Below are 13193 nucleotides of genomic sequence, written 5' to 3' on the forward strand. Positions count from 1 at the left end.
TCAATAGTCTGCAGACACCGAAACATAATATGCTTCATCATCTTTCAGGAAAATTGCATAGTGATTTGTGTCGATTGGGAAAATGGAGCAACTTTACCAAACTATGTCCGAGCTGCAGCCAATACTCGATTAGTTGGGAAACAACTGGCGATGCTGTTGAGGAATTTACAAGAACACAAAGGATTAAACCTGGCGAAAACCCACATTATAGGTTTCAGTTTAGGAGCACACGCAGCCGGCTTCGCTGGAGCGGAGCTTCCCGGGTTGAAACGAATAACAGGACTAGATCCTGCTGGACCTTTATTCGAATCACAGCATCCTAAAGTACGATTGGATAATACAGACGCCGAATTTGTGGACGTAATTCACTCCAATGGAGAAAACTTAATCTTAGGTGGGCTCGGATCCTGGCAACCTATGGGTGATGTGGACTTTTATCCCAACGGAGGTCGTGTTCAGACTGGATGCTCAAACTTATTCGTCGGCGCTATAACTGATTTTGTTTGGTGTAAGTAATATTATATATATTAACAAAACACGCAGTTAAGGGATGCAATATCTCCTAAGCAAAAGTTGTTTACTGCTTTATGATATCTGGTATCTGGACACCCAGGTAGGTGTGGGAAGAGGTGGAGAGCAAGGATCAGCCTCCTCTTTAGCCCCTTGCCCATCGCGACGATGAGTGCCCTACTAATATTTTTTTATATTTATTTATTACACGAAAATAGCCCCTACACTGTGCATCGTGATTTTTAACGAGTAGGGTACGCTATGGGTTTTCGGCAGCAGTAGAAAGACTAGATATTTTTCTTCATTCATTCTCTCTCCCCGGGGGTAGGGTTGGTAAAACCAACTTTACCATGATAATATGAAAACACCTCCCGTCTGAGTCCCTGTAAGGTTTTGTTAAAGGGGGGGACCACCTCGCTTTTTGAACGGGATTCGAGAGAAAGGATCTTTGGCTTTCTCGCATCTCCCTTCATACTCTTCGTTAAGACTGCAAGGATAGGTCTCAAAATTAAACCCTTACTTTTTGACATCAATGGCACTTAAAGGTGGCAATCCTTTACCAGGACTACAAAGGGGGACCTTTCTTTTTCTTCTACATATCTACCCCATCCTATCTCCCTCACGGGATAGGCTTGAAAATTCAAACTTGACCCCTTTGAGAGATCATAACTTTTTAAGGGAGATGAGCCCTATGAGCTTAATGTGGGCCACCTCCTCCTTCCCTCTCTATAAGCTTTCCATCCCCACCGAAGTTAGGGTTGAAATGCATGTCAATTATAATTAAGTAGTCAGCCAAAAAATATTTCGCAACGAAGTGGAAATCGCCCATATACAGCAAAGTGCGTTCCGCGAACGTTTCGGTTGTGCAAAAGATTTCAAGATTGAAACTCTTCAAATATTTGCCGAACGCATCAAACACGCCCATATATTGGCAAATTATTGCCCAACAACATGCGTTGCGTAATTTGTTTAACAATGTATGGGCCCCATTAGGATGGATACTAAACGAGTAATAAGCAATGCACAATGAGTGCTTACGAGCTTTCAAATGCACCATGACCCGGTATCCCTAGCTCGCATGTCGAAAAGTTGGGAAAATTGGAGTTTTGCGTCGCCGAGGCGGATGACAGTTTATTGACAGTAAAGATTGACTGTAAAGGCTGTCATACGGAAGGTCACGGTCCAAATCTCATTGGTGGCAATGTGATTTGTAACGTGATTTGACGTCGGATACCAGTCGACTCAGCTGTGAATGAGCACCTGAGTCAAATCTGGGCAATGCTGACCACATTGCCTCCTACAGTGTACTTCAAGGCCCTGATCCAATATGGATTGTTGCGCCAACGATTATTATTATTATTATTAAAGATCATGTGCAATTTAGTCGGAATACTGGAAGCTGAGCTCTTCGAGTGTAAAGGTTTTGCATTCATCTTATGTGAGAAAGATTCTGTGTACGTTTTTCAATTTATACATAGCTAAGAATACAAAATATTCCTTAATATATTGTCAAACCCCAAGACCAACTTATCTATAATACATATAAATTGAATATTTTGCTCATCCTAAGCAAACAAGCATTACTTATTACCACATACTGATGCATACATATTTGTATTACTATATGTACGATAAGCTACTACATATTCCACCGGAAAATTAGAAGTGGCAGAAATCAGAAAAGTATGCAAATTAGATCAAACATTTATTTACATGTGCCACTCTGAAATTAGAATAAATGATTCTAATAAGCGAAAACAAAACGAACGAAATTGCAGTTTTAGGTATTTTCTTATGTTTTATTTCCCCTTCTTTCAAAATAGCTGTTTTTTAGGTACAGTAAGCTAGTGTCTGGATGGCTCAAGTGGTTAGAGCGCTAGGTTGTCATAGCGGAAGGTCACGGTTCAAATCTCACTGGTGGCAGAGGGATTTGTTATCGTGCCTGGATGCCGGATACCAGCCGACTCAGCTGTGAATGAGTACCAGAGTCCAATCATGATAATAAGCTCGGGCCAGCGCAATACGACTACATTACCTCCTACAGGAGGGAACGAGGAAGGGAGTTGATAATTCATACAACCCACTGCCATCCGCTCCCCCACATGTCGAACTCTATCTTCTTCTGAATAAGAAGAGACCGAACATAATGCGCAAAACTGATTCATCTGTCAGCGTTCCTCACCATCTTTCTGACAACCTCTGTCACTAGAGAGGTCTCCTGTATCTGACTAAAGTTGCCAATGAACCCCATGCCCCCTTCCACGAGCGCAAGATGTGATTGGCGTCGCCCACCACTTTATTGCAAAACACACAGTCAGGGAATCATGTTTTCTCAATCTGCTGCAGGTAACACTGAAAAACTCTATACGTACTTAGAAGCTGGGTAAAGAAATAAACAAACTTATCATGATTTCAGTTCAAGCACGGACCAAAGTTGCTGATAAGCCGCACAATCCATCTGCTTCCCGAATGTACAATATTTTATAATTCTCTATGAGCAACACCCCCTCAATCTCTTCCTTTGCACTTGTAGATCGTTTTATTTTTCTTGGCACTCCACTCCCACGACCACAATTACCACCGACTCTGAGACAGCATGGTAGGCAAACACCACCTCTAAAGTTCCCCGTTTCTGTACTTGCACAAGGTTATTGCGACACACCTTTTTGCCAAGTGCTTCAACCCAAACCTGACTCTTTAATAAACTCGCCGATCGATAAGGGACTCAGAGTGGGGATTTTCTTTTAGTCGAGATGACTCTTTCATTTTTTCCACTTCAAGGCTGAAACCATGAGCCGTCATCTACCCACCTACCCATCACAGTACGTCCGACTTTTCTGGCATGTAGAGTCTTAGTAGTGCGGCTCTAGAATGGTTTCTTGTGCTACCTCCGACGTGATTTTCTGATCCTCCAGCGTCTCATAGAACAGAACCCGTCTCTCAGATGTCTTCTGAATATGCGCAACAGTTAGCCCGGCATGTGAAACGATTTTTTTAATGGGCATCAAGTGGTACGAGGAGTCGATAGGATCGGCTCTGGGCCTGAGCTCGATGAATAGCATCCACACCATGACAATTTCCACCGTGGATCTCTCTGCTCTAAAACCGAACCCTTGGTGATAAGTCCCATTTAAAGTGGGGATTTCTGAACAAAAGAAGGCCAAGTCAACTGATATCCATTGTGTGAGAGTACAGAATTATATTATATGTATATAACAATTGTAGGCAACTTGTGGAAAATAGCAGGATAGAGTTGACAGCAGTCTCTAAACGCTATTCCCGACAAGATTCCGCATGCACTTGACTTCATTGTCTAAATTATGTCCCTACGTCTCATTCTCATCTCACCTTGAAAAGCTTTCCTCCCCATTCCTTCGTTAGCAAGGAAGAGCCTGCCATTTTCGAGTTTGTTTGAGACTTACGTATAGTCTCGAAATTGCTTTTATTGTTTATATGGCTGAACGGTATCGCCGTCCAGGCTTCTGAGAAGTTTGCTTCCCTACCTGAGTGTGAAATAACATTTTTTTTGTTGAATTATTCTCCCTTAAATTTATACTAAGATTAAAAAATTTCCATTTTGTGTAAATTTACTGCGTCCTCAGACTCATATCGTTGAAGAGTGCCGTCCCCATATACTCGGGGAGGACGATTAGACCCGAATCTGAACCTAAAATAGCTCTTATCACGAAGCCTCACTGCAGGCTATTTGTTTCCATGGGAACTGGACCACGATGACACTGTAATAGCATGTGTACCGAAGGTATTTGTTCTCGGCTCGGTTATTTGATACTGGCTCTCTTGTGAAAGTTAAGTGGTGGTTCTTGTTGTACCCATATCGCCAGCAGAGTTCCTTGGGGGCTAAACTCTGGAATTACGCTGTACAACTCCGACACCATACCCCATAGCATATGATTATGATCTCCAAATCAATTTGCAAGATCATGCCTAGGTTCCAGGACCTTCAGTTTCGGTATCATATTAAAGTGAATTATCTGACATACTAAATTCATATACATCATACCTTACTGGCTACGTATACATGGAACTGTTTTGTAATTAAAAATTATCAGGCATGGAATGCATAAAATCTGTCATACCTGAAGTTCCGAGCTTCCGGTTTCCCACTTAATTCAATTATTTTCATATTTTTCGCAACGGAACTCTTATTTTTCTCTCCCGAATTCCTTGGGTTGGGGTTTCAAAATGCACCCAAAGTATGCCTGTGGTAAAAGGCGATTAAAAGCGGTAAAAGCTTGCGTTCAGGTCACCAATGCCCGGAAGGAAGATTGATTACGCGATTACGTTCTTCTTCTACCGAAAACGGTTTATAATTCGTTTCTGAAATGTGCGCACACTCCTCGGTAGCGATATCGAAGGCCCCACTATGACTTTCCGCCTATTCAATAACAATAAATTTAATCAGAATGTAGAACCTAACTCATTGGGAATGTTTCGACATAAATGGGAAGCTTTATTCCTTTAGAAAATATTTATTTAAATTGTCTTAAAACAAATTAAAATAGACACCTTTTGCTGTTGTTAGAGCTTCACTTGGGTGCGGCATGCTGTCGATTAAAGATTTTCACGGTCTTCTACATTTCTAGATGATGATTTCTCTATTGGATGATTTGCCCCAAAAAGCTTTGGCTGTCATGACATCTTTAGCCGCTCCTCCTCTTCATTCGCCCCCAAACATTTTCGATTAGCTTCATGTCAGAACTATTACCAAGCCAATCTAACAAAGTGCAATTTCTTAACGGAAATATGTACAGGGTGCGGCAGCATAACTTCCTTTTTTCAAAACTCAATAAAAACTATTGTATGCATCGGAAAATATTTATTTATTTTTTATAATGTAAGTACATGTCTAAAGTTTTTATTTACATTGTTTTGAAGATCAAATCTGTTAGGTGACGTCCCCCATTCTCCATACATTGCGTAAACCGATTTCTGGCGTTTGTCATGACTCTTGTTAGCATAGCAGGTGTTATGTTGGCAATTTTTTCTTGGATGTTGGTCTTCAAATCTTGTAGGGTTCTTGGACGGTTCACATAAACACGGGATTTCAAAAAACCCCATAGAAAAAAATAACAAGGGGACAGATCGGGAAAACGTGCCGGCCATTCCAAATCGTCTCTAATTGAGATAAGGCGCTCTGGAAAGTGTTCCCTCAAAACAGCCATCGATACTCTTCAATTGTGTGCTGTTGCACCGTCTTGTTGGAACCAAGTGTCCCCTAAATCCAAATTTTCTAGCCGTGGGAAAAAAAAAATCTGTAGCATGTTTACATACCGGTCCGAATTCACTGTCACTGTAACCTCATTTTCCTGAAAAAAACAGGGACCAGTAATTCCAGCTGAGGAAATTGCACACCACACTGTGACTTTGGGTGAATGCAAAGGCTTTTGATGCAATGCTCGAGGGTTGGTGTCAGCCCAGTAGCGCATGTTTTGTTTGTTAACCGACCCACACAAATGAAAATGGGCTTCATCGCTAAAAAAAACAATAGCACCCTCGGGAACGACATCAAGAAGAAGCTCACACGCGTTCATCCGAGAATTGAAGTCACGTTCTGAAAGCTCCTGCACTATCGCCATCTTATAGGGATGAAAATGAAGATCATCACGAAGAATTCTCCTCACAGAACGATCGGATAGTCCAAGGGCAGATGCGTGTTTGCGCGCAGAACGCCGTGGCGATCGTAACATTGACGCTCTCACTGCTTCAATGTTCTCAGGTGATCTAACGGGTCGAGGGACTCCATTTCTTCCTTTTGTCGCACTTGCAGTTTGTCTGAATGTAGTGACCCATGTAACAATTGATTTGCGGTCTGGGACGGGAGCCAACGGGGCTAAATTAAAGCGATTCCGAAATGCACGCTGTGTTGCAATAACCGAACATCCGCTTGAAAAGTAAACCTCAACGGCAAAGGCACGCTCCTCACTATTCCAACGCATGATGGCGACTGAACCGTGTCGGGACAAAACTTTACAGTGTCCCCTCTTGAACGAGACCACTAGCGCTCCGCTATGACATCAACTAACTGAGTGGCGCGCATTTTAAAAAAGGAAGTTATGCTGCCGCACCCTGTATTTAACAAGCCCACCTACGGGCCAAAGGAGCGCCATTTTGAACAAAAAGAAATGGTTTCCCATTCAGGGACCATATTTTGATCTCAGGTAGAAGTTAATTTTATAATAGGACTCTGTTTTAGTCCTGTCTAATTGTGCCTTTTGCAACGTAAATTCGTCCAATGCCTATGCAATTGATGGCACACCAAATTATTATTTTCGTGAGGAACTTCATATACCTGTTGGCTTTTTGACGGATCGGAGAGCCGAATCCTTTGATTTTTTTACAGTATGCGCGATGTAGATATTGGCGTTCTCCGTATGAGATTTTATGATTTTTTTCAGTAGCAAAACTGCTTTGTAGTTAAATTCTCGTAAAAAAGTACGAGAAGATCTAGTGGTTGTCGTAATGGAAAAAAAATCACAATATAGCATCCAGTTAAGTTCCACCCTTATTGGATGACATAACAAGTTACTATAACATGTGAATATTCTCCAAACAGAAGCGAAATTATCTTTAGTATCATCACTAAAACGGAGTAAAGCCAACGACCTACACTGGCAATTTTCCCCTGCAGCTCCTGCAGTCTCTGTAAAGTTCTTACTCCTACTCATTCGTGGTTGCTCGAAATCTGAGAGGAAAAAAGCTATATAAGATGGGCACCAGTATTCAGTATGACAACTGAAAGGGTATTTGTGTGTTTTTGGTTGTCGTGAAATTGGTTAAAATCATCTTAGAAAACAGCAAGCAACACTTAGAAAACTTGATCCACAGAGAGTAGGCTGCATTGCGTCCTGGATTTCTCCTGGGACTATATGGGGCAACATATGGAAAGCGTTGTTACTCGATATCTGCAAGTTTTCTTCAACTCCTGTCTGCGTCTTGTCATCGGGGTATATGGCCCTACGATATTAACTAATAAAAAACTTGGTCGACGTAGGGGCGAAATACTCGTGGACTTGTTGATGAAAAAGCCGAAGTGGCTCGCCATACTGCAAGCAACAACATCCGCCGTGGTAATCATTAAATCTAAGTGCTTGGAAGAACTTAATTGGCGTCTGGATATTATTTAGAAAACTGAACTAATAGTAAAATCGTGGCATGCAAAGCCTTTTCTAATCGCATCTTCCTATATGCTTTCGGTGTGAAACATGAAACAACACAAACTTGTAGGCTGCAAACAGCTGTGTAGCTCATACAAACAACAAGATGGCCTACTGAATGTCATCAGAATCTAATACATAATTGACCAGTGTGCATTGTTTTACAAGACAGCGGTTGCTTCGTTTCCAATAAGCAACTAAAAACGATATGTCCTTTATGGCTAATTTAAATAACTCCAGTGGTAAAATTTTCCAAAAAAACCCCATTGAGACGACCAGGAAACTACTATCTTTATTTACATTATACTCCACGAAGAATCTTGGGAAATGATCAATCAAACTACAGTGGGACCGACCACCAAGTTGACCACAATAGATCCAATTCAGTTCTTTTTCTCAAGGAAAAATGAACGGACTTCATGTTGAAAACCACAACATTGTCGAAACAGACAAAGAGACTCCAGTTATAAATTTAGATAGGGGATTGGACATTATTGCGACAGACAAGTTTGGTGGGGTTGTCGGATGATTTTGCCGCATTATTGAAAAATTGGACTAATTAATCATGTTATTTATAAACTGTAGATCAATAGTACAACAGTACTACGCTTTGGTCGTGTCAGTCTTTGGGTTCAGACCTTATAGAAAATCATAATGGCTACGAACCTCTTTTTGATACTAGTAAAATCTGAAATTTCCCAACGTCACTGTATATGACTGTCTTGAATATCTATGTGAGACATGGTGTCTTTAAGTGCCATCATGGCAATTCTAATTACTGGACTACCCCCACGCCCTTCTCAAAATTTTTCAAACTATTTGACGTACATATAGCGGATGCTCTTCCTGGAAACGTTAATAAACATCCACTTATTCAGCTTCATAGCCCTGTGAGTTGGGGTTTAAGAATAAACTTTACAGTCTTCCTTGGCATCAACCTGCAAATTTTGAAACTGTTTTACTACCGAAACGTCAACACCGACTCGGAAAGGGGCAATCTTATGGCTAGGACTTTTGGCTATCGGAAACAGAGTGTGATTGGTTTCGGGAATGTGCGCAGGCTCCCCGACAACTGTGGTGAGGGTCCTCAAAATGCTTGCTATGTCTAACTTGACAGGAACTCCTACAATATAAGCTGAACATTCTGCGTCTAAACGAAGTAAGTTGGTGGGACTCTGGAGAATACTTCTCTGCCTCTGGTGACAACGCCCTTTTGTACTCTAGAAAGGAAAGTGGAAACAGACACGAATCCGGTATCGGGTTGTTTCTGACAGATATTCCAAAGCGTGCTTTCGGTTTCAATTAACTGAAACCGTATAAGGAATCAGATCGACCATTTCGCGACTGGCAGTACATTTAGAAGATATTCCAACCGCCACTTTTCGCAAGGTTGAAGAGCTGTGACCTCTAAGTTCAATATCGATCGCTTGGATGATCCAGCTATCGCTGAACAGTGGTTAAGCTATATTGCTCATCGAACGGCAGGTACAGTATGTAACCAGTCTAAAAATATCGATGAACATTGAGTCGCCATCAAAAGTGGTCTTTTCTTAGGTGCTAGCCAGGTCGGCGACCAAGCCCCGAAGGGCCGCCATAAGAGGTCGATGAACGAAAAGAATTGAAGACTCTACTGACCGCTGCGAGTATAGCAATAACGCGCCTGACGCCCTCAGACTCCAATACCGACAAGAGAGAATATGCTATTACCTTGATCAAGGAAACTAAAGATGCCGCAAATCGCAATGATTTCAGAAATATGTAGCACATCACGAAAGAGCTGTGGTTGCAAATCTTTTGGTGCTCCTGTGAAAGAGATCAACGATCGAATTTTCAACCACGATGATGAACAACTAAAGAGGTGGAAAGAACCCTTCATCATGGTTCATAATCGTATTACATCCGATGAGGGTTTTCCACTTGGGGAAGCGAATGCGGACTGTTCTTTCAAGCAGAAGGAAATTATTTCGGCCATCAATACACGGAGGAAAGCCACGAAGCTGGACTGTCTCGCAAAATTATTTATTGCTCCACATGTAGTCACTGCTGATCTGCTGCTTCCACTCGCTTCTTCGGAATCCAAGACTTTTCCCAGAGAGTGGAAGAAAGGGATGATAGCCAAGATCCTAAAGAAGTGGACCCGCTTCAAGTGTGACAATTGAAGGGGTATCTGCGTCCTACTTGTCGTCGTAAAGATAACAGCTAAATTAATCCTGGAACGCATCAAAGAACATCTCGAAAGCTGGACAGATAGAGACTAGGCTGATTTCCGTTCCGGATACTCTTTCATTGGCCACATCAACATCTTACGGATTATTTTGGAACAGTGCGCGGAATTTAGATCTTCGCTGCACCTGCTCTTCATCGATTTCGAGAAAGCTTTCGATAGCGGATATTTATTATTTCGATAGCGTCAACAGAGAGTGTATCTGGAGTGCTCTACGCAGGAGGGGCACTCCGGCGAAATTAATACCTATTATCAGAACGACATATAATAATAATAACAATCGTTGGCGCAACAATCCATATTGGATCAGGGCCTTGAAGTGTGTTAGGGCGCTTCATTCAAGACCGTAACGGTACACTGCAGGATTAGGAGGCAATGTGGTCAGCATTACGCTCGCGGGAGATTATTACCCTGATTTGACTCAGGCATTCATTCGCAGCCGAGTCGACTGGTATCTGACGTTAAATCACAATACGATAGAGCTGGCTCTACGTCTGTCAGTACGAAGCACACTAGTAACACAGCAGAGGCAGGTGCTATCGTATGTTTTGAGCCTTTGAGTAACAATAGTTCCTCTGTGCCGCTTCCATATAACACCACAGAGAGAACATAGGCGCGGAGTAACCTTAATTTGATATTCCTATTGAGGTATTTACATTTTCAGATTTTAGAGAGAAGGAAGGAAGGGGGATCTAGCACTGTTAATGCATCGGCGGAAACAATACTACCAACATAGGCAAATTAATAGACGCTCTCGACACTCTACTCGTTTTCGGTATTAATCTTCAATCTGACTCTGCTTGCCTCTCTTTCCAAACCGAGATCCATTTGACCAAGGTCAATGACTCGGTGAGGAAGCAGGCAGTTGTCACCAACGCAGTCGAGGTGTTTGAAGACAAATAACAACGACGATAACAAGAAGAAATAGTATTGGCGACAGAGACGAGGTGTCATTCAGCCATTCAGCCTATACTGACTCTTGACTCTTCCTCTCTTGGGCTTGGAATCATCTATAGTGGACATACTTTAACTTGATATTAGATCTTTTTGACAAATATGTTTACAGTAAAGTTTTTCATTATTTTTTTCTTCACACTTTGTTCCTAGTTGGGTCATGTTAAATCGGACATTACGCAAACCTTTGAATAATCGCGTTAAGCTTTCCATGAAAGAAATTCATAGTTGTTTTCTTACAGCTCAGGCCGCCGAAGTTGAAGGCAGATCTTTATGCAATCATCGAAGGGCCTACAAATTTTTTATCGATTCCGTTGCGCCCAGATGCCAGTTCCCCGCGTTCTCGTGCAACTCTTATGAAGATTTTCTCAAAGGACAATGTTTTCCATGTAAGGAGGATGGCAGTGACATTGGCAAAAGCAAATGCGGAAATATGGGTTATTATGCTGATCGTTCAACGGGTCGAGGCCAGCTGTATTTGGTCACACGAGAAGAAGAACCCTTTTGTGCCCACCAGTTTCATATTGAAATTCATAACTCTTTCAATGACTTACCTTTGAGGACCATAGGCAAATTGGAAGCGACGCTTGAGGGTGAAGGCGGCTTAAACGAAACGTTCCTGATTACCGAGTAAGTTTGAAAATCAAATCATAAACTAGACAAAACAAGAAACGATTCCGAAGCACTATTAGAACACTTGAAGAATCAAATCCGTGAATAAATAGTCCATCAATTCTAAGGTTTATCAAATGTTATTTGCTTTGAAATACATTTTTCATCCATGATGAATTAATACAAAAATTATTGATAGCAAATAAAACCAATATATTTCCACAGGAAAGAAGATGCCGAGTTTTTCGCTGGAGACGTCGTATCAAAAATTATAGTTCCGCATCCTGCGCTTGGTTTTCCTACCAAACTAACGTTGCAATATAAGTCATATAGTGGGTGGCTCACCAAAGGATTGCCCCACTGGGATATTGATAAAGTCATACTAACGGATAGCTATGATAGGAGCCACTCCCTATGCAAGCCTTCTCTATCTTTATCATCTGGAATGCCGGTTCATATGTCGCTTCTGCCTGGCATCTGTGACATTCCTGAAGAATCTGCTACGACTGTACCACCAACAACAAGTGAGCTCGACCAGCCAGGCCAAGACCGGGTGGGGGTGGATGGAGAGGATGGGGTTGAGAGTGTTAAAAATCGAAAGGATATTTTAAATTTGGGTGCTAATTTTAAAATCTCGAAAAATCGAACGTACACTTTGGAAGCGAATGGAAACAGCTATGAAATTTTACCTTGGCAACCGATTTTAGAAGGAAACGCTTTGGATCGAGACCAAATTGCTGAATCCAGCCGTAGTTTAAGAAGCGAAGATCGAGAAATTTATGAACCTATTTTAAAGTCAAATGAAGATCATGATAGCTCATCAACTGTTGTAAGCAAAGGACGAAATTTACATGTGTTTGATGAAAAAGAAATCGTAGAACCTATCCTTAAGCCTACTACCCCAAAAACGCGGAAGGTTAAAGAAATAACTTATAACAGTACCGAGTCCAAGAAACCCGCTAAATCTCAGGACAACGGACCAATGACTGTCCAACTTTTTCCTTTCCGATTGGGCGAACTGCTCGAAAGAGCTGAAAGGTATGCTCGTGAGACTTTGCTTCCACTTATTTCCGAACAAGCACCAAAGTTTTTCGGTTTTGGCACGGCAAAGGAGCCGTCTGAACGAAAGCCGCGTTATATTCCACGCTACGAAGAATTGGCTTTTCAAAGATCTGAAAGGAGACAAGATAACCACGAGAAAAGTTTGGTGTCGGCTGAATCACAAAATCGTAGAAATATACTAGACCTGAGCAGGCCTCAACGTGCAGACGAACAGCGAAAATTCACCACTACAGATATATACTATGTTAACAAAATTGGAAAAACATGGGATCTTCGAACTGATGGAATTGAACTTGCCAGCGATTTGAGAGATCCTCATCAAATTCGTATAGATTTACCCACGTACCGACCTCCAGTTAAAAGATCGACTACAGATCTCATCACGACTGACGATAGTTCATCGAAGAAGCAAAAGGCTACTTAAATACTCTGCATGCTCTACTACAATGTAGTTTTCAGAAAATGAGCGTAAGCCACCTCTAGTCCGGCAGTATATAATTTATATAAGGAAACTGAATGTTGCTGCTCGCTTTCTTGTTTCTATGCATCTCTTCTACAAATTTTAAAGTATTTATATCTCTTTTTTGTTGTAGATATTTTTTAATTATTTTATTTCTATATATTATATGATAAGGACTACTTTTTAAAAATAGTTG

At 41.5% G+C, this 13193-nt stretch overlaps 1 protein-coding gene across 4 annotated transcripts in view; it reads left to right on the forward strand.

The window, feature by feature from the left end:
- LOC119657613 overlaps nt 1-13193 on the forward strand; it is a 168080-nt gene extending 154887 nt beyond the window's left edge. For all 4 annotated transcript variants that reach the window (XM_038064613.1, XM_038064611.1, XM_038064614.1 and 1 more), the window contains 3 exons: nt 49-508; nt 11106-11493; nt 11701-13193. In XM_038064613.1, the coding sequence (XP_037920541.1) occupies nt 49-508; nt 11106-11493; nt 11701-12961 (2109 nt within the window). In that variant the 3' untranslated portion in view covers nt 12962-13193. The remainder of the gene's footprint in view (nt 1-48; nt 509-11105; nt 11494-11700) is intronic.

The sequence above is a fragment of the Hermetia illucens genome, chromosome 5, assembly GCF_905115235.1.
Source record: "Hermetia illucens chromosome 5, iHerIll2.2.curated.20191125, whole genome shotgun sequence".
NCBI classification, from domain to species: Eukaryota; Metazoa; Arthropoda; class Insecta; order Diptera; family Stratiomyidae; genus Hermetia; species Hermetia illucens.